The 21,557-nt window shown below is 57.5% G+C and overlaps 1 protein-coding gene across 5 annotated transcripts; it reads right to left on the reverse strand.

Moving 5' to 3' along the window:
- Positions 1–1,323: 1,323 nt before the first annotated feature.
- Positions 1,324–20,861, reverse strand: ATP8B3 (ATPase phospholipid transporting 8B3). Of its 5 annotated transcripts, none has more exons than XM_054693030.1 (29): positions 20,648–20,861; positions 19,720–19,778; positions 19,114–19,205; positions 18,453–18,566; positions 17,317–17,415; positions 16,965–17,026; positions 15,927–15,999; positions 15,773–15,843; positions 15,265–15,347; positions 14,661–14,819; positions 14,260–14,348; positions 14,118–14,168; positions 13,578–13,768; positions 13,292–13,500; positions 11,764–11,789; positions 11,513–11,669; positions 10,970–11,158; positions 10,763–10,875; positions 10,200–10,364; positions 9,980–10,091; positions 8,800–8,875; positions 8,459–8,576; positions 7,808–8,180; positions 7,504–7,727; positions 5,118–5,201; positions 4,237–4,476; positions 3,924–4,062; positions 3,570–3,697; positions 1,324–2,296 (listed from the first exon to the last, which is right to left on the reverse strand). In XM_054693030.1, the coding sequence occupies exons 1-29, from the start codon at positions 20,734–20,736 to the stop codon at positions 1,832–1,834; spliced, it is 4,050 nt and encodes a 1,349-aa protein (XP_054549005.1). In that variant the 5' UTR covers positions 20,737–20,861; the 3' UTR covers positions 1,324–1,831. The 5 variants fall into 5 exon arrangements, with proteins under 5 accessions (XP_054549005.1, XP_054549002.1, XP_054549003.1 ...); XM_054693027.1 differs by having other exon boundaries at positions 8,495–8,576; positions 20,648–20,765; XM_054693028.1 differs by having other exon boundaries at positions 7,808–8,051; positions 20,648–20,765.
- Between the last annotated feature and the right edge of the window lie 696 nt (positions 20,862–21,557).

Genomic DNA, 21,557 nt, shown 5'->3' on the forward strand with positions numbered 1-21,557 from the left:
CAGGCCTGGGAGGTGGGGGGATGCACACACTCCCACCCAAGTTGGGGTCCTAGACAACAGAAGGGGCCCCACATCATTCTAGGGATGCCGGGACAGTCTCAATGCCTATGACACAACTTCTACCACAAGGCCCTTCACGTTCCTACCGGGGGAAAGCCCACTTTCCAGGACAAACTCTAGGAAGGACGGACTGGGGTAGCCAAAGGGAGTCCCTCACCCCCTGAAGGACAGAAGGCCTCAGTTTGGAGGGCTGGACCTGGTGGGGGGTGGGGGGGATGGCAAGGTATGCTCCAGGGACCCTCCCAGGAAGCCCAGGCTCCAGCTGGAACTTGGGCCGGTGAAGCTCCTCTGCCCAAGCAGTTTGACCCAAACCAGCCCAGCAAATACCTGAACTCCTCGTGGCCCCAGCAGAACCCCCCAAGGGCTGGTCTTTGGAAGGATTGTCTCAGCCAGGGGAGAGGGAGGCTCAGGAGGCCCTGTGGCCCTGGGTGATTTAATCAAGACTGGACACTAGGGCCGCTTTCCAGGGAGACACTATTTGGATCAAAGTGCCCTCCCCCATGTTAGAGGGAACACAAGCCCTCTCGGTTCACCTTCAGGTGACAGGCCTAAACGTTTTTTGCTTTTTTAATCGTCATTATTGTTAACCATTGCAGTGCTGGATGTTTTGTTTTGTTCCAATAAATTATTTTCTAGTCACTCACCGAGCATGTGTGTTGACCAACTGGGGAGCAGGGTGCAGGACAGGAAGGAGTGGGGTTCATCCACCATGAAGATGGAGCAGGAGGAAGCCGGTGATGGAAGCAGAAGCCCACCTTCTCCCAGCTTACCCCTCTCCTCTCCAAAACCTGCCTCTTTCTTGGCTTGGTCCTCTCTGAGCCCCCAACCCCACAGAACTCAGGCACCAACCTGGTCTCAATATGAGGATTTTGTTAGGGCCTGCTTCTGAGGCATCCCTGCCTACTGCTTTCTGGAGCCTGAAGTGTGAGGTGGTTGAATTTGGGGAAATAAACCAGGGCATGCTGGTTGGGGGTGAGTCTAGGTGGGTACCAGAATTGGGCCTTATAAGCTGCTGTGGGAGGTGTCAGCAGGCGGCAAGCTGGGAGCCAGGGCTGCTGGGCATAATCTTCTCAGACTCTTGTCCCTTCAAGAGCCAGAAAGCTTTATCTATATCACTTACCCCACCATGAAGAAAAAGCTTTCCCTGCAAATCCCCCACTGGGTCACTAGAGGTCAGTGTTTTTGATTTTTTTAAACTGGGAGAGGCAATTTCATGTAGTCTCACCAAAAAAAAAAAAAAAAAAAAAGGAAGAATGAGCCCTGGGGTCAGATGGAACCCCAATTTATTAGAAAAAGGGGTGCGGAGCCTGTGTCTCCCAGAAAAGACCTGGTGCCTGCTGGTTGACCTCTCTGAGCCTGGGGAGTCACCACCTTCTGGAGACTGGCAGCGCTTCTCTCTCTCTGGGCACATGTGTCTGGAGGCCAGCTGCCTCTGCCATCTGGGTTCCACCTCATGGCCTACTCCCTTGCAGATGATTCTCCCACCTCGCAGTTCCCACCAGAGATGGTTGCATCTCATGGGGAAGCACCACCACCCCTGTTTGGGGGGCTCCTTTTGCCAGATACATAGTCATGAAATCATCCAAAGGGACACTCTTCTTAGGGGTGCTGGTGGACTCTGAGAGCTGTGCCTGACTCTCACAAGGTGGCAGCTGACTTTCTCTGCGCCAGGGGGGCTTCTCCAGGGAGGTCCGCTGGTCTCTTCTTGGTTGATGGTGACTCTTAGAAATCAGTGCTCGTGCCATAGTGGGGACTCCTGCGTCATCGTTGTTTATGCATCTTCCTGCAAAGACCCAGATTGCCAGTCTGCAGTGGGGGGCAAGTTTTTGGAGATGGAGAATCTGTTTTCAAAATAAGAAAGGGACTGCGCTGTCACTGTCAGTGAGGAGGCAGCCCCGGAAGCAGGCTGCACCTCCTCGGGGAGCGCCAGTCCCCTGTGCCTGTGCTTCCTCCCCAGCCCCGACATCTTCCTGGAGCGCCTCCGTGGCAACTCATATTGGCTCCGTGGCAACTCATATTGGCTCGAGGGCAGCGGGTCATCAAATGGCATCCTGTGGTCCACCAGGATGCTGTTGGCGCCCCCTGTCCTCCGCAGAATTGTGCCCTGAGTGATAAGGTCTGCGTAGCCCTCGCGGTGGGAGAAGGCGTAGCTGGAGCGCCGGGCATGCGATTCCCGCTGTAAATAGTGCGCAGGCTCCACTGTGAAGATCTCCTCGCTCGGGGCCTCCAGCTCCACCTACAGAGCAAAGTGGGGGGCAAGAGTCATCAGGCTCCCACCCGTGTTGACTGTTCTGGGGTCACCTGCCTCCCTCAGTGGGGGCCATTCCGAGCCCTTGGCCACTACTGATTGGCCAGGCCCCTCCCTAAGCAATCCCTAGAGTCTCCCTGGGATTTGGCTTTTATTAACCAACCAGAGTCCTTCTCTGGGACTTCACTCTAGGGCCTTGGGGACCTCAGGCGGCACAGAGGTGAGGCAGCCACCTCTCCAGCCTATGCTAGAAAGTGGCAGGTTTGTGGCTGTCTTACTCCACCACAGTATTTAATTCTGGGGTCCAACACAGCTGCAACCCACCTTTTGGTTATGTGGGTCAGTAAGCCCCCCCTTTTGCCATCTTAATTATTTTTAAGTGTACAGCTCAGTGGCATTAAGTACATTCACACTGTTGCACAGCATCCTCCTTCAAAACTTTCTCATCTTGGGGCTTCCCTGGTGGCGTGGGGTTAAGTCTCAGCACAATCACCATTACGGCCGGAGTTCCATCCCCAGCCAGGGAGCTACCCACAGGGTGCAGCAGACCTCTCCTGTCTCCCCACTGCTCCCCTCAGTGGATCTGCCTGTTCTGCTCCCGACTCTGTCTCTGGTGAATCCTCTCACCCCTGCACCTCTGGCCAACACCCCAGGTCTTCTATGCAAAAAATAAAAACTTCTAAAAAAGCCTTTCTCATCTTCCCAAACTGAAGCTCTATCCCCATTAAATACTAACTCCCCTCCCCCAGCCCCTAGCACCATCATCTCCTTCCTGTCCCTGTGGCTGTGACTCCCCTACGGCCCTCCTGGGAGCGGGTCACACCGTGTGTGTCCTTTTGTGTCTGGCTTGTTTCACTGGCTTATGCCCACCAGGTCCATCCCCACTGTAGCTGTGTCAAGTTTCCTTCTTCTTCGAGGCTGAGTACTACTCCAGTATGCAGCTGGGCCACAGTGTGCTCATTCATCTTTGGATGGACACTTGCGTTATTTTTAAGTTCTTTCTTTTTTTGTAAACCCTTTCTGGGTAGTTTCTATCATCTTGACCCCAACCCCCAGATGATGTGGGACAGAAGTTTGACGGTGTCGGTACTGGAACGAGGCTGACCTTCCTAGCACTCAGTTGCCTGTATTCTAGGGACCATTATTTGGCCCGCTGAGGATCCTGGGTATGTCCCCACATCTCTTTGGAGTCCTTGTTCCCAGTGTAGACTCCAGTTGGCAGGATCCCAGGAATAAGTAGTAGGAGCTGGGGTTCCCTCACCTTAGGGCATGGCTTCTTGAGGGTTTGGTAGATGATGCGCAGGGCCAGCACCGGCAGGGTGTTTAAGGACACGTTCAACAGGATGACCAGCAGGATGAAGGGGTGGCCCAGCATGTTGCGGTTAGTGTCTGGTGACAGGGCAGGGTCATAGCACGGCCCCAAGACAGGGCCTTCCAGAACCTGCTCCTTGCCCCCCACACCACCATCTCACCCCCCTCCACCCCAAGGGGGCCTTTGTGCAAATTCCCAAAGTGTAGCAACAGAGTGGAAGTCGAGAGAGGGCCCAAGTGAGGCCCAGACATGTGTGTGCCCGCCTCCAGGCCCACCACCCCATCCCCTGCTCAGGGGGCTCACACAGAAATGAGAAGGTCTTGGGGGAGATTCTGAAGAGCCAGAAGCTCTCGGTGACCCAGCTCATGACCACATAGGCGCACAGGCTGAGGAGGACGGCCAGCACAGACAGGACTGTCCAGTACTTGATGATGAGGATAACCTGGCCGGGGAGGGAGACGTCAACTGGGAGAGTAGCGAGCCCTAGAGGGGGGTGGGATGTCAAGACCCCGAACCACAAAGGCACCCGGTGAGGCCCCCAAGGCAGGGCCACTAGACCTCAGTGGCCCTATGCCAGATGCCCAGTGTGGGGGTGTGATCCAGGGGCTCCGCCTACCTCCATGGTGATGGACAGCAGGCTCGACAGCGCCATGACAACTGCGAAAGACTGATAGTCGCTCAGGTTGGCATTCCAGGCCATGTCATCGTAGATCCACAAGGTCATGAAGAAATTGACCAGGGAGGTGCATATGCCGTGGGCGATGGCTTGGAGAATGACCCTGTAGTTTAGGAGTTTGTCCTTCTGGCCCGCGATGTACAGCTCTGGCAGTTGCAGGCTCTGCTCTGCGCTCACGTCCTGGGGAGGGGCATGTGGCGAGCTCTTGCAGGCAGGGAGAGCTAAGGCAGCCCAGGGGTGGCCCCTTCTGTGGCCACTTGCCACATATGGCAAGTTGGATTTAAGTGGATGACGATAAAGTGGAATGGTGAGTCTGTAGGCAGGCTGCACAGCAATGCAAGTGTGCATGGCTGTTCCCAGTGCTCCGAACGAGCACTTACGGATGGTTGAGATGGTGAATTTTATGTTATTTGTATTTTATCACAATAAAAATCAAATTTTTTAATGGTGTGAAATGAGAAATCTGCTCCTCAGGTCAAGCCAGCCATGCTTTAAATTCCCCTCCTTAACCACATGGCCGGTGGCTCCCTCTCTGTACAGCATGGGTATGGAATATTTCCATCATCTGGAAAGTTCTACTCGACCACCCTAGTCAGGGTCACTTATCCAGGGTCTCTCAGAGCCGCGGGTGGGGTTACCAGGAGAACTGTCTCTTCTCACCCCCGATCCTAACTGTGAAGATGGGCAGACAGTGGGACAGGGACTTGGGGACTGGAGGCTCCCACAGAGGGTGGGGCTAGGCATGAGGGCGCCCTCCCTTCGGGTGGAGAGGCAGGGCCAGAGCAGAGACGGGAGCACCTGCATCCTGGGGTGAGGCTCACCTGCTCCAAGAGCCCGATGGTGAAGACAGGCAGGGTGCTGTAGAGCAGATTGAAGAGTGCCAGGAACCAGCCCTCGTACAGGGGCTGAGGGGAGAGGGGAGGGAATGTGTCAGCTTCAAAGGCCAAAGACCAGCCACAGACACATCTTGGAGAGTCTGCCGAGATGGCAACAGCGAAGACAGCGGCTCGTCTCCTGCACATTCTCACAACCGATTGCGACAGAGCGAAGTTAACAGCCCCTGAGGATAACTAGGTGATGGCAGCACCCAACTGGAGCCCTGATCCTGCAGACAGGGGCCAACGCCGACTGCAACTAATGCTCTTAACCAAAGACGCATGCGTCCCGGAGCGAGGCTCTGCCTGGGGCAGCTGGAGAACAACGCCCACCTGTGGCCTGGCCTCAGCTAGGACCTGTGCCCAGTCCTGCATCCAGCACTCAAGGGTAGCCTCGGGGTCAAGGCTGGCATGAGATTATTCAAGATATTTAGGCCGAGGAGTTGACCTAGGGCAAGGCTCACCATGGGCCCCACAGCACAGCAAGAAGTCTGAGTCCCTGATGCTCACTGCTTCCTGGCAGCAGTGACTGCACCAAGCACTTAGATCTTGGTGTCTCTCTTGGAAGAAAAAAACAGAGGGCCTCCCTGGAGGCCTAGGGGTTAGTCTCAGTGCTATCAAGCTATCGGCAGCCACTGCAGCATGAGTTCCATCCCTGGCCAGGGAGCTACCCACATGGCGCAGCAGACCTCTCCTGTCTCCCCGCTGCTCCCCTCAGCAGTGTACTTTGTTTTTTTTTTTTTTCCAGATTTTTTTTTTTAATAGAGGCATGTTTTTATTTATTTGTTTGTTTGTTCGTTCGTTTTGTTTATACATGCGCTGGGTACAGTCAGAAGCGCGGGAGGGTGAGAGGATTCACCAGACCAGAGCGGGGAGCAGAGCAGGCAGAAGGACCGAAGTACACTGCTGAGGGGAGCAGCGGGCGGCAGGAGAGGTCTGCGCGCCATGTGGGACCCTCCTCTGGTGGCCGGGGAGCAGCCAGGGATCGAACCTGCGCCGCAGAGGTTGCTGGCAGCTTTGCAACCCAGCGCTCAACCGCTGCACCACCGGGGAGGCCCTCAGCAGTGTACTTTGGTCAGTCTGCCTGTTCTGCTCCCCACTCTGTCGCTGGTGAATCCTCTCACCACCACCCCCTGGGCAACTCTGGCCTACACCCCTATGCAAAAATAAATAAATCTTTAAGAAAGGGGGCGAAAAGCAGAGGTCCTTGCAGGAATAGTTAACCCCGGGGTTGGGGCAATGAAAGTCCAAATGAGCCCAGAACCTGTTGGTGCCAGAAAAGGATCATTTGCTCAGAGAACAGCAGACACGTGTCAGACAGGCAAACCGGGACAATTGGAGCAACAAAATAAAAGAACTGTCCACGCTGAGCTGAATAAATAATTGAATGAAGAAGTGAAGGAAAAGGAATAGTTCATCCTACAGAAGATTTCCAGCTGACAAATGCAGAGAGACAGAGCCGAGACAGCTGTTGGTCCCCGCAAAATCAGGACTGAGACCAAGAGGCCGCTCTCACCCCTGCTGTCCGATGTGCCAGGAGGCCTAGCCTGAAACCACGTATAACAAAGAAATGAAAGACACCCAGAAAGGGTGTACAAGGATCTCTCTTTGCAGATGGCACAAGGCTTTTTGCAGAAGATCAACAATCTAGTGAGAGAAGGTTACTAGAGACAACAAAGGCAATCAGTGGCATCGCAGGGCACGGGCTGGCATGAAAAATTAGTTGTGTTTCTATATCCCCGCCCTGTGCAAAACCAACAGGGAACTAGGCTAATACATCCATTTACAGTAGCATCTCCAAGAATAAAATATCTAGAAATTGAAAAGCAAAGCAACAAACAATATAAATATGCATCTCTCGAAGCTGTTGGCACAATGCTCCCTCTCAAACGCCAGGCCCTCTCTATTCATCCGTTTGCAGAAAAGTTCCTGAAACGAAGCGGAAATCACTGCCCTGAGACTTTTCTAAGGGTCCAGACAGCACATTGCCTTCACCATGATAATCTCCAGGGCCTTGAAATGGGGGATCCAGCCCCCACCCCCAAGTCTTATCTTCTCTCGCTGTTATCTTCCAGCCCTCCTCCCCGGAAGGAGTGACATCGAGACCATGTGCCCTGTACTTGCTTCAAAGCTCCAATACGCCAAATATCGCTGAAAATGCTAGCCGTGAGGGCTGGGCAGGTACCTTCCCCTCCCTTTTTCTGGATTCCACACCTCTATGAATAAAGCCACACAAAAATTATGCATTGTCCGGAGACCCTGGGTAGGCCCCACCCCATGGAGACCCTCGGGAAGGACACCGCAGCCCCAGAGACAGCCCCCACCAGCATACCTGGGCACTGAAGCCACTGTAGAAAGCAAACCAGATATGCACCATCATGCAAGCTAGCGTCTTATAGATGAAATAACGCAGGAATTTGCAGACGCGCATGTAGGACCAACGTCCGTGCACCAGCAGCAGCCTCTGCAGGAAGCAGAACTGAGCCAGCACGTAGTCGCTACTCTGGACAGCCTGCATGCCCTCCTGGCCGGCCAGCCCCACGCCGATGTCTGCAGCTGCGAGGACACACACAGCCTGTCGGTCCCAGCCTCCCGCCAGTGGGTCGCCCCCTCCGGCCCTGCAGCCCGGCACCCACTCTTGATCATGTTGACATCGTTGGCACCGTCCCCGATGGCTAGGGTCACCACTTTCTGGTACTTCTTAACCAGCGCCACCATCAAGGCCTTCTGCTTGGGGGTCACCCGGCAGCAGATGACCGCCTGGCACTTCAAGGCCAGGCTGACAAAAGCCCGTTCCCGCTGCACCTCGAGCTTCTCGCTGGTGTTGGATTCCTGGTCATGAGGTGCCAGCCTCGTGTTCCTCCGCTGCAGCCCAAGGATCTGCCATACCAGGGACACCCGCTGGGTCTGCTGGAAGTCTGCCTTCTGCTCCCCGGGCTCCTCCCAGCTCTCGTCCATGTTGTGGGCCAGGACCCCGGGCTCCTTGCGCAGGGACAGGAACAGCTGGTCCTGGCCGGCAGGGATGGCAACATGGGGGAGGCACATCACTCTGCCTGCACCTCTTCCCTCTAGGAACAAACCCCCAAGCTGACACCCGCCCCAGGCCTCCTGTCCCAACCCTGCAGGACTTGATGGCGCTCTCCCTCCTTCCAGTCCCTCTGAGAACAATCTCTTGACTTAGCTGGGGCCCTTTTGGTGGCAGGGGGTCCCCACCCCCAGCCTGATGCTCCTCCCAGCCCCCTCTGAAGTACCAGAGACCCTGCCCTGGGCCCTGAGCTGGCACTGACCAGTAAATCCCCGTTAATGACCATGGCCATCTTGACCTTTGGCAAGATTTTGTTGTCCAGATGTCCCGTCGTCTTCTGCAGGTTGTTGTTGCTCTCCCAGTAGGTCTCCAGGATGCGACTGCGGGGGACCCAAGGGGGGTCAGGCACAACCTTTCTCCAGCCCTCCCCCCATTATGCCTTGTTTCCCCATCCATCTTGGAGTGGGAGGTAGGCCTCTGGGCATCTGGTTGGGTACAGGCTAAGGGCACTCTGCAGATCCCCAGGGGTAGCATCTCCGCCAGGGGTAGCATCTCCGCCAGGGGTAGCATCTCCCCACCCCACATGCAAGCCCAGCACCTTACACTATCTCCTTCTCCTCCAGAATGAGCATGTTCTCGGAGAGCAGATGGCAAGCAAAGCCTATGTTCACAGCTGTCTCTGCAAACCAGACAGGCTCAGTCCCCCACAGCAGCGCCCCCTGGTGGCCGCACCCGCCCTGCCACTAGACTCAGACCCCCACCAATCACCAGCCTGCCCTGCCCCGGCCACTGGCCACTGGCCACTGTGATGGACCCGAGGACGACATGTGGCCCAGGCTGGCCAATGCGAGCCGGACCTGAGACTCTGGCGGCAGCTCTGAGCAAGGGCCCTTCTCTCTAGGAGGACACATCACATGTCCCATGCTTGGGGCCGGCTGGTAAGTTTAGTGACCCACAAAAATGATTTATTTCCTTTAAAATCATCAGAAGCGGGTCTCCCCGGTGGCACAGTGGGTTGAGCACAGCACTGTGAAGCGGTCCGCAGCCTCTGCAGCGCGGGTTCCATTCCCGGCCGGCCAGGGAGCTACCCACATGGCGCGGCAGACCTCTCCTGTCTCGCCGGCTGCTCCCCTCAGCAGTGGATTTCGGTCATCTCCCTGTTCTGCTCCCCGCTCTGTCTCTGGTGAATCCACTCACCCTCCCATACCTCTGGCCTGTACCCCAGCTCTTGTACAAAAATAAATAAATCTTAAAAAAAAAAAAATCATCAGAAGAAGAGGAAGGTGAAGAGTCCAGTCTAGTTTCTCTTTATTTGGACAAAACTTTTAAATATTGGGGGGGGGGGTAGGGTTCCAGGACAGAAGTCCTAATGCAGCCCTGTGGGCACCCAGGTATAGTGGGGTCTCCAAGAACATGTAGGGGGATTGATTTGGGAGAGTCAGGGCTCCAGGGGCAAAAGACCTGAGGCTCCTGTGTCTCTGGGCCACCTCAGTTAGGGGACCTGAGCTCCCTGGGCCCCACAGTGCTCACCTGTCACTGAGGGGTAACAAGGACCCTTGCTCATGTGCCAGATGCCCAGGAAGCACTCAGCACAGCACCAGCCCAAAGGGATACGGTGTGGGGGACCGAGGCCTTCTTAGTTGTTACTGCTCCTCTCTCCCCAGGAACAATCAGGAGGGCGGTGCTGTCTCCGGACATTCTGATACTGGTCTCCCTGGTGGCCGTGAGCAATCTGCCCCCTGCATCCCCTTCTCACGCTGGGTGCAGCCGCCCTGGGACCCACCTTGCTTATCCCCTGTGAGTACCCATATTTTGATGTTCCCTTGCTTGAGACACTGGATGGTCTCAGGGACGCCATCCTGGAGTTTGTCCTCGATGGCTGTGGCTCCCAGCAACTAGGGGGGAGGGGCAGGGAAAGACTGAGCAGGGACCCGGCTGGCAGGGTGGACCTCCCAGGGCTGGAGCCGGGGTGCTGGCACCCCTCCCGTCCTTGCTCCGCTCACCTGGAGGTCCTGCTCCATCTCCTCATACACTTGGTGCAGGGCCTGGGCCCGGTTGTGCAGCAGGATGCTGGCCTCCTGGTGCCGCTGGTGCCAGTCCTCGTAAGTTTCCTCGTCCACCTTCTTGTAGGCCAGGCACAGTGTCCTCAGGGTCTCCTGGGCAAAGGACTGGGGACACACCAGCCTGTCACCGCCCTGCCTCCCCCCCACTACTCCGGCTGCTGCCCTTCTCCCTCTGCCTGGACCCGCAGGCCTTGCCCGTCTGACAGCCGCCCCCCCCCCGCCAACACCCTCGCTGCCCTTTGCCACGGCCTACACTCAACCAGAAGGGGTCCTTGGTAGAAGTACAGCTTCCTCCAGCCCCTGGTGGTGAGGGCATGGCGGGGGCAGGGGGCGCTGTGCAGTGCACAACCTGGTCCACTGTGCATGGCCACCGTGGCGCCTGCAGCCATTTCTCTGCGCCGTCTCCTCTTCCACTCCCTCTTCCACCTGTCCCTGCCCCTCGCCCTCCCCTTCCTCAAGGCTTCATTCTCTGTCCTCCTGCCTCCCCTTCCACAGGGACTCACAGCCAAGGCCTCCTCTGTGGTCCACTCCATCTCGCCTTTCTTGCACAAGCGCTCAAAGATGACGGTGTCAGCGCCCTTGGTGTAGAGGTAGATGGCGCCCTCGGGGTTGCGGACTGTGGAGGGAAAAGCCCAACTGCCCACTTGTGCTCTGGTTCTACCCACCCCCGCCCTGGGGCGGAGAAACGGGGGCAGGAGTCAGAGGCGCACCCAGCACTGACATCCGCTTTCGTTTGCTGTTGAAGTCCATCATGGCCAGGACCTTGTACACCCGCTCCTTGCCCAGCTCCATCACTGTGATGCTGTCCTGGGTGCGGGACAGGAACACGTAGCCAAAATTCCGGGCTGCTGTGACCAGCGCCTCCTCATCCGGGGAAGCTGCCTGGTACAACAGCTGGTCTGTCGAGGGAATGGAAGACGCGCTGGGGGCGGGGCCAGGCGCACACACTGGGAGCTGGTGCTGGGCACGGCGCCACCCACTTGTGGCAGACCTCGGCCCCATCACCAAAGCACCCGAGAGCAAACGGGCAGAGCAGGGGCTCATCAAGTAGTCATGGTATGATGGTCTGTTGTTCCTGGACAACCTCTAAGCCCAGCAAAGGCAGGTGGATACTTGGAGCGCAGTCTAGATGATGTCCCCTTCCCCGCTTGCCACCAGGTCTAAGGCCCCTCCAGTCCAGGTGGGGGTGTGGGACATGGGCCGGGATCCCCTCTACAGTGGGGAAGAGGAGGGGGCAGCCCACTGTGACTCACTGCACTTCTCCTGCACCATCACAGTGTGGCAGATGGCCAGCAAGCGCCAGAACTCCTGCACCATCTTGTCCTTCTTGCTTTGCACAGCATGCAGGAGCTCAGCATTGTAGAAGAGCAACTTCCCATCAGCAAATTTGTTCCAGAGGTAGGGGTTCACCTGGGGGAAGGATAGGGGGATGGGCCAGCTCTGGATTGGTCACTGCCCATGCCGTTCCCCTAACCATCAGTGCTGCAGGGCGACCGGGACTCACCATGTATGAGGACTTCTCGTCTGGACCTAGGGAAAGACTCTGCTTCAGGCCTCAGCTCTCTGGGATCCACATGGGGTCCTGCAGCCCCTGCCCCCCTCCCATGGTCAGACTTCCTGACGCTGTCACCTATAGCCAGATAAGCCAGACCTGACATCGCAAACCACCGAGGACCCTCTATACAAAAAAGCAAACGGCATGGCCGCATCCTGTTGCATGGGGGTCTCGGAGGGGCAGATGGAGTGGGAACCAGCCTGGGAAATACATCCTGTTTGCCCTCCTGTGCTGTCTTTTTAGAAGTTGAACTTGGCTGCCTACTTCAAAATTTAGGTGACTCCACATATTAACCTGGTTCCATAGCACTTCTAGAAACAGCAGAAGACCTAGCCTGGTATTGACTCTGCTTTGCCACACACCCCACTGCTCCCTGGCTGAGGGTCGGTGGGACTAGCCCATTTTGGCTTCCAGCACCGATGATGGCCAACTACACCAGGCATTTGCTAGGTTGGCTGTCAGTGGGCAAATGTCATAGTGTGTGAGGACATGAACTTCAGTGGTCCAGCCGCCAGCCGCCTCGGCTGCGTGGTGGAGACTGTTGGGCCCCCGTCACATGTGTAGGCTGCAGTTGAGCGAAACCTCATTAAGCAGCACGTGGCTGACTGGAAACTAGGCCGGGGCTGGCAAACTACAGGCCGCAAACTGTGGCCACACACAGGCTGCAAACTAAGGGTGGTTTCTACATTTTCAGAAGCTGGGGAGGGGAGAGTGCCAGAATATTATCCTGAGATATGTGAAAATGCTATGAAATTCAAAAAGAGTGTCCCTTGGGCCTCCTTGGTGGCGCAGGCGGTTGAGCGCAGCGCTGTGAAGCAGTCCACAGCCTCTGCAGCGCCAGTTTGATCCCCGCCAGCCGTGGAGATGCCCACATGGCAAGCAGACCTCTCCTGTCTCGCCCGCTGCTCCACTCAGCAGTGTATTTCTGTCGTCTGCCTGTTCTGCTCCCTGTTCTGTCTCTGGTGAATCCTCTCACCCTCCCGTGCCCGTGGCCTGTACACCAGCTCTTGTACAAAAATAAATAAATCTTAAAAAAAATGAGTGTCCACAGTCAAGGTCTGCGAAGACGAAAAGAAAAATACTACTTTCTGTGACATGTGAAGATGTTAGGAACTTCAGATCTCAGCATCCACAAAGAGGTTTGTGAAAGTTAGAAAGAATGCTATTTCATGACACATGAAAATGGCATGAAATCTGAAATTCAGCATCCACAAATAAAGGGGTGTTGGCCAGCTGCTCCCTTGTGGACACAGGGTGAGCCGTCTCGACAGAGACCACGGCCCAAGAGGCTTCGCAGCTAACAAGAGGGCACCATGGGAATCAAGTTTGGGCTGGGGGTGCTGGATATGGGGTGAACTTGAGGCCAAGTTAGACACCCATTGAGATCTTAGGGCATAGCGCCCCTAAGGCCAGCCGCTGCTAGGGGAAGAGCTGGGCAGCCCCAAGGAGGAAGGGGCTGAGCGGAGTGCGGTCCCACCGTAGACTAAGCCATTGATGCAGCACTTCTTGAAGGTCATGATGTTCTGGGTGAGGGTACCGGTCTTGTCGGAGAAGATGTACTCCACCTGGCCCAGCTGGTCGTTGAGGCTGGTGCTGCGGGCCATGGCGGGTAGGTCTTTCGGTTCATAGTACATCTGTGCGTCCCAGTTAATGAAGATGCTGTTCCCCAGGTAGATGAATTCAGCGCTGCAAACACATATCAGTCACAGGCTGGCCCCTGCCAGGCTTCTCCGTGGGGCATGGCTCGGGGTGAGGGGGCTTACATGATGAACATGGCCATGGGCACCATGGCACTGAGCAGGATGAGGAAGCCCCAGAAGATGAGGAAAGACTCCATGAGCGCACTGTGGGTGTGCTCGTAGGGTATGTAGTAGTGCTTGTCCCTGAACTCTTGGATCTGGAATCTGAAGCCCAAGGTCAATGCCATGGAGACCAGCACCAGGCACAGGAAAATCTGTACCACAGACGGGAGGGCGGACCATGTGGGGGAGGCCCAAGGTGGCACCAAGGACACCCCAGGGACTCACCAACGGGGACACATTCAGTGTGACAAAGCAAATGTGGGGGTGGGAAGCCCCCAGCCCCAACTCTGCTTTGTGATTGCTGTTTTTGAAACGATAATTACAGTGACCAAAAAAGATAAAGCTCATTGGGTAAAAAGTTAAGGAGCGTTAAAGGTCAATGGAAGACAGGTGAGCATTTTATTATTTGCCATGGGCTTGGAAAAAGTCAAGATCAAAATTGATTTTGTAAGACATTTTTTAAAATTGTTATTTCAAGAACAGATTCTCTGGCTCACCGACCCGCCCGGAAGATCCGGCCGCACGTTTTGCAGAGGAGAGACGCCGTGAGGCCTGGAGAGGGAGCCCAGGCTCTGTCTGTGGGGCGGGACCCTCCTCCCTCCTCCCTCACCTCCACCCCAGGCCAGGGGTCTGGACAGCTCACCACGAGCACCAGCCTGTTCACCAGGAGATCGATCTTGGTTCTCTTCAGGTGGAACTTGCCACAGTTCTTCATGATCTTTGTGTCAAAACCTGCAGGATTCGCATCTTTCCATCCACCCCCCGGTCTGCCCATCCATCCATTCACGGATCCACTTGCCCACCCTCATCCATCTGTCTACCTGCCCATCTGCATACAAGCACCCCACTTTTCCAGCCACAACAAGGGAGCTGGCCCAGGATGTCCACTTCCAGTTTCAGAACCCAGGATCTAGAGACCAAGCGGGAGCCCCCTATCACCAAGCAAACATGCGGGAGCCAGGCCTGGTTTTGTGATCCCGCCATGGGCGTCAGGACTTCTCCCCCCACCAGGCCAGCCCGTGGCCGGGGCGCGGGCAGCGGTACCAGCGTAGATGACCATTCCGTAACAGGTGTCCGTGTTGCGGATCTTGCAGCCACGCAGAAGGATGTTACCACTGTCCAGCGGGTATTTCTTGCCCTTCCACTCCAAGCAGCCCACAAAATGGTGCATCCGGCTATTGGGCTCCTCACATACTACCTTGCCTGTGGGCGACAGGCAGTCAGGGGGCCAAGGGCGTGGCTGGGTTCTGCACCCCTCTTCCATGCAGGGTTGGGAATGGGACTCGGGAGATGTTCCTGCCACCCTCCAGCTCACGCCACCTTTGCAGGCCTGGCTTTGCCCCAAGCCTGGCTTGCTGGCTCCTCTGCCACACAGCCTCTCCCAGGAGCACCGGCGAGGACCCCTTCTCCATGCCCCTGCACACACTGTTCCCAGCCCCAGGACTCACTCCTCCGGGAAGCCCTTCCTGATCCTCCCCACCCTCCACCACGCTGGTCAAAGCTATCCTGACTCCAAAGGCCAGAGAATGAACAAGATCAACGGGTGACACGTGACCGTGCCTGCCACCCCGCACCCAGTTTCATCCGCTTCCCAAACCCAGCACAGCAGGGCATGGAGGGGCAGACAGGGGGCCCCCAACACACTCACCTTGGAAGGACGCCATCTTCCTCAGACTGGTCAGCTCATGGTGGGTGACCAGTGGGGCCTGTCTAAACTTCAAGTTGGTCTCCCTGGTAAGGAGAAGAGGGGTGAGGTCACAGGTAGGCAGACAGCCCTTGGGCAAGGCACCCCCAAATCCCTTCCATAGTCATTTGAACATTTTCTCCAAGCACCTACTGCATGCCAGCTGCCAACCAGGGGGTTGAGGACGAGAGGGCCTTGCCCATGGACACTGGGCTTCGGCGAAAGGGCTGAGGCCCGATCCTAGGCCTGTGGCGTTCAGGGGAGTGCCTGGCACGTGAGAGCCTCCAGAAAGGCTAATGCAAAGAAAGCGCATCTCTTGCTCTGGTTCAATCTTGCCACCATTGCTGACTTACAGGTGCCCCATAAAATGCCCATGGGGTGAATAACCAAAATATCCAAGTCAGCTTGGGGAGCTCCCTCCGGCAACTGGGGAAGCCCCCAGGCTAGGCCCACAAAATGATGACTAACTCACCCATCAATGTCAGCTGTCTCCACATAGCACAAGCTGCTGGGCTCTGTGCTGGTCAGCAACAGCAGGTCAGCCTGGGGGCGTCGGGAGGGAACTGCATTGAGGGGGCTGGAAGGACAAGCAGGCAGGCCGCCCAGAGAGGGGCTGCCCAGCTCACCGGGACAATGCTGTCCTTGTGGAGACAGACCACGTCCCCCACACAGATGTTCGTCCACTTCCTCCACAGGAACCTGCAGGACAGGAAGGGCAGCGGGCAGGAGGGCCCTGAGAACCTATAGCCTCAGAACCCCGGCCCCTGTGCCCGCCCCCAGCTGAAACAGCAGGATACACAGACAGATTCCTCTATGGTGCTTTGGGGACTCAGTTCCCAAAGGGGTGTCACAGGCTCCTCTCACACTCTCCCTGCCCTCGCCTTTGGCTGAACCCTCTGCTCTGCAAGGGCTAACAATCAGATTCTGTATTACAACCCCCGCCCCCGCCAGGGAAACAACAGGGCACCTAAGAAATGTTGAACTGGGGGCCTCCCTGGTGGCTCAAGGGGCTAAGATGCAGCACTATAATCTGCAGCCACTGCAGCATGAGTTTGATCCCCAGCTAGGGAGCTACCCACATGGCGCAGCAGTCCTCTCCTGTCTCCCCACTGCTCCCCTCAGCAGTGTGTTTCAGTGGATCCGCCTGTTCTGTTCCCCACTCTGTCTCTGGTGAGTCCTCTCACTCCCCGCACCTCTGTACCCCAGTTCTTACATGCATAAATAAATAAATCTTTAAAAAAGAAAAGAAGAGCCTCCCCTGGTGGCGCAGCGGTTGAGCACTGGGCTGTGAAGCTGCCCGCAGCCTCTGCAGCGCCGGTTCGATCCCCAGCCACCAGGCGAGGGTCCCACATGGCGCGCAGACCTCTCCTGCCGCCCGCTGCTCCCCTCAGCAGTGTATTTCATCAGTCTGCCTGTTCTGTTCCCCGCTCTGGCTCTGGTGGATTCTCTCACCCTCCCAAGCTTCTGACTGTACCCAGTGCTTGTGTAAATAAATAAATCTTTAAAAAAAAAAAAAAGAGAGAAGAAATGTTGACCTGCCTCCCTGTCAGACCAACCCAGTGCACCCGGCAGTGAGGAAGGGCCTGACACTCTGCAGGCAGCCCCCCGGTATGTCTGACCCCATTGGGTGCACTTGCCGTGTGGCTCCCCAGCCACAGCCTCACCTCTTCCCCAGCAGGATCTGGCAGGGCCTGTTGTTGATGATTTTGTCGTTCCTGTGTCGCCCCTGCACCAACAGGGGTGGAGTCAGAGAGATGGCGCTGCCCCCACAATTCCCAGGTAATGCAGGTGGTCCTGACCCCCCAGCCAGTCCACAACCCATAGCTGAGTCTTTCCAGGGACCCTCCCGGGGGGCGTTGCCTCTGGGCCACTGTCACCAGCAAGAGGACAGGCTCCAGCAGCCACACAATGTGGCTGGGCACAGCCATTCACAATGACCTCCAATGGCCCAGCCCCCCCAAAAGCCAAGGTCCCAAGGACACTACCCTGACAGCCCCCCTCCCCGCCCCCACTTACTATGTCATCCATCAGGTCTCGGGTCGCTCTGATGACGAGGAGGCAGATGAATGGAGCAAAGAGTGTGAACCAGGGCAGCGTGGAGATCTCGGGGAAGCCCTGTCATAGAGTCTGGGTCACACCAGCCTGCAGGGCAGCCCCATCCTCCCACCCAGCCCCCTGTATCCTGCGCCCACTTGGCCCTGGCTCCAGCAACTTCGTCCCATGAGGCTAAGGACATTGTCCCTCTAGGTTCCCCTCAATGCCCAGAACATTCCCTCACACAATGTCTCCCTCCCCGGCAAGATTCCTTTCACCTCCTCGGGAAGCCCTCCCCACCATAAGCTTGTGCGTCCTCAGGGCCTGGCTCTCTGCCTCCCCCTGAAGCCCGCCCCTACCCCTCCTGCTCTCCTTCCACTGCAGTGCGCCCTTCAGGTCTGCGCTCCAGCCTGGGCAGCAGGCCCTGCCTATCACTGGCCCTCACCACACAGTCTCATGAAAGCCATCCTCACCATCCTCTGAGCCACCTGAAGGCAGTGTCAGGGCCACTGGTGGGTCCCTAATACCTATCCTAGAACCTGCACACAGTAGGTTCTCAAGAGATCTATGGATAAAGCCGAGTCTCTCACTGTACTCAGAACGGAAAGGAGAGGCTGGGCAGGGGCAGGTGCTCTGGACACTGGCTACCACTGACAGAGCAGGGGGCGTGGACCAGATGCCGGCCCCTGCCCTGCACCACGCTGCCCCAGTGCTGCGAAACACCCAGTGGTCCTGAGGACACGCTCCATTCCTTCTTTCTCCTTGTCCTTTGGGGCCAGTTCATTGGGCTGAGGCCAAGGACATCATGCGGCTAAAGCCGCTCATCCTGGGGAGGGGCCCTGCCCTCCTTAGACTTGCAGAGGAGCCACCCATGAACCCAACACATGTTGAGCACCCCTGTGTGCCAGGGCCTGGGCTGGGCAGAGGACTATCAGCAAGGAGGGTGCATCCACTATCTGAGGGGGTGGATGCTGATCACACTGATGAACACCCGCTGAATGCTCCCTGGGCTCACAGAGCCATGAGATGAAGGTGGTCAGGGAGGGCTTCCCAGAGGAGGTGACACAGGAGTGGGAGGTGCAGGGGTTAACTCCTGGGGCTGCCCCCACTTGGCCTACCTGGAGGATGATGATCATGAGGAAGTAGAAGTTGGATATGTGGTGGAACTGCTCGTACAGGTTCAGGGGCAGGAAGGAGAAGATGTTGTACTTTGCCGTGTGGATGATGTTGGTCTGGAAGGACAGCCAGCAGGCCTGGGGGCACTGCCCAAGCCAGGGCACCCCACCGCTTGACCAGCCCCAGGCCGGCCTCACCCCACCCTCTGCACAGCACCAGCATCGAGTGTCTACTGACTGCACGGCCTCGGTCAGTGTTACCGAGCAGCTGCCGAACGCAAGGGCTGGAGCCTCGCACTGAGTGTCTGCTGGCTGCAAAGATTCACGCAGCCAGGTTGCGACGCCAGTATTTCTCAAAATGAGATACGCAAGTGGATTTCAGGTTATATCCGGTGAACACAACATACTTAAAGGTCATGTGCTAACTTATTTTAAAGCCAACAGGGGGGAGGAACTGATTCAAAGAGACATGGGAAACCAGTCTCAAACAGACGATTCAGTTAGAAGGGGCACAACAGTTCTCATGGTTATAATCAAAATGTCAAGCTGATATGAGCACAGGAAGAACTCACGTAGCCCCCAAACGAGCTCCTGCAGGTTTATCCCAACAGCTCTGCTGGGGGAGGTGCTCAACCCCAGCAGGTTGGGGGGCAGGAGCACCCACCTTGTATTTCTTCCTCTGCCAGCACAGAAAGACCTTCTCCTTGAACTGACTGTTGTAGGCCCGGTCGTTGGCCTTCACCTCCCAGGTGAATGCTGAAGCCAGAGAAGGGCGGGTACTGTACGGGGCCCAGCACAAACACTGGCTAACAACACCCCAGAGGAGGGCTGATGGGCCCTGCAGGGACCCAGACCCTGGAGGCTGCTGTCTGTGGCTGGGCGCATTGGAGCCTATAAACAAACTGGAAGGTCCTCCTGGCCTGGGCTGGTGGAGCTGAAGAGCAGTCCCTGGACCCCCCACTCACTCCACATCTGAGCTGTGGACCGGCCTCCCCCTCAGAACAGGCCGTAGGGAACCCGCTCACACCCATCCTTTCTACAGAGGCCTCTAGCTGAGGTGCAGCAATGGCCGGCCAGGGTGACACAGCCATGTCTGGCCGCGAAACCCGAGTCTACCTTCAGTCACAGGGGTTGGGACTACTTGCTGGGCCTGTTGAATGTGCTTGGAGGATGGTCTCCCTGATCCCTCCCACCTCAGCTTCTGTAAGGCCCCACTCGCTGACTCTCCCTTGGAGGTCCATGCTCCCTGCCTGGGCACCAGGGCATGCACCTGAGTTCTTCTCTTCCTCAAAGTCTTCCTGGTGGGCAAGACTGCCCATGCTGGTTGGGCTGTGGGGAAGAAAGGCCCAAGTCACACCTGTGCTTCTCCCTGGCCAGGCATTGTCCATGACTTTGCCCTCAAGGAACACACAGCCTGGGATTGACCTTCTCTAAAATGTCACCTCCCCCTGTCCATTTGCTGTCCCTTCCCTGGGCTTGGAAGGCTCAGCCACCAGCTATTTGTTCTTCCCTAGACGTCCTCTGGCTTGGCAGTTTCCAGGGTGTTCCTTAAACCTGCAGCAGCCTCCCATGAACCAGTCCCCCCAGCTGGCAACATGAGGCTGCCTCACCTGCCACCCATTATAGTGATCCACTCAGAATGAAGGATTCTACCTTTAGCCACTGCTCCTGACCCCCAAGGTGGCCCATAGTCCAAGCCCCCATGTCCCCAGTTCCTCTTCTGAGGTGACAAAACCCACCTCCTCCAGGGGCTCCACGCTGCTCCCTCCTGTCGCAATCCCCACCCAGCACACAATGCCCAATCCGGTTAGGTGCTCTATGTTTGCTGACTAAATAGGGCCCCGGGGCGCAGGCATATTTCCTAAGCATGTAGCAGGAGTCCAAGCTACCTTGAGGGCTGAGCGTGGTCTGGGGGCAGCAAATGGTGATGGGAGAGATGGAGGCAGATACCAGGCCTTTCTCAGAGCCTGGAACCTTCCCATCATTCACTCCTAGTCCTTAGATGCCAGGAACTAGAGTCTCAGGAGGGGTCACTGGTCTGGCCCCTGCAAACCACGCTTGACCAGCAGTGCTGGAAATGACAACCCCACCCTACCCCGGCCCCCACAGCACTCAGGGCTCCTTCATCTCCAAGCCCTTGGTCTGCTGTTCCCCCTGCCAGGAACACCCTTCCCACATGCTGCTCAGGCCCTCCTCACCATTTGGGTTTCAGTTTATACTTCTCAGACCGTCCAGGCTTGTTGGGATGCTTCCTCTGAGCTCCCCCTCTGCCTGTGGTGTCCCCCATCCCAGTTCTGATCACCTTCTCTCGGCGGCTTCTCTCCCTGTCTGGACCATCAGCAGAAGCACCGAGGGCTTTCTGCCTGCCTGAGTCATGGGGCCCGGGGGAGGCCTGGCACGGAGCCAGCTCTGGAGCTCCTGGGAGCCGAGCAGGGCCGGGGGCCCCTTCGGCAGGTGAGGAAAACTGAGGCTCAGTTCAGTTGAACGGGGCTTAGCCAGTGGGGCCGAGAAGGGGCTACCGGGGTACGTGTGGGGTTGACGGGGTGCTGAGATGGCCGGAATCCACGCAGAGTTTACTGGGGGCAGGTCACGACCCCCGGAGCGCTCGCCCACCTTCCTCTCCCCTCAGCTCACCACGACGCCCGTGAACGCCGGTGCCTGCGCAGCCCGCAGAGGCAGGGCCCGGGGTTGGAAGCCCGGCCTCCCCGGCGGGGCGCCCGGATCCCCGACACTGGGCACTGCCGTCGCCCGGCCCGGCCCGCGCGAACCTCTGGGGCGCGGCCGCCGCGACCTCCCGCCCCCAGGCCCGCCGGGTCCGGAGGGAGGCGCGGGCGCCGGGACGCACGGCCGCCGGAGGTCTCGGCTCACCTGCCGGCCGGGCCCGGCGGCCTGGGGAGGCCCGCGGGCGGCCAGGGCGGCGGACGTGGTGGAGCTGCTGGCCCGCTGCCAACGGGCTTGAAACGGGCCTGAAACCGGCTTGAAACGGGCGGCGCGGGCGCGGGCCGCGGCTGCAGGTGGGCCGACCCGGGGGCGGGGCCAGCGCCGACGGGGGGCGAGGGCGGGGCGGGCGGAGCGGAAGACGGGGGCGGGGCTATCTCGAGGAGGCGG

This window comes from Talpa occidentalis, unplaced genomic scaffold (assembly GCF_014898055.3).
Source record: "Talpa occidentalis isolate TD23 unplaced genomic scaffold, MPIMG_talOcc4v2.1 talOcc4.12, whole genome shotgun sequence".
NCBI classification, from domain to species: Eukaryota; Metazoa; Chordata; class Mammalia; order Eulipotyphla; family Talpidae; genus Talpa; species Talpa occidentalis.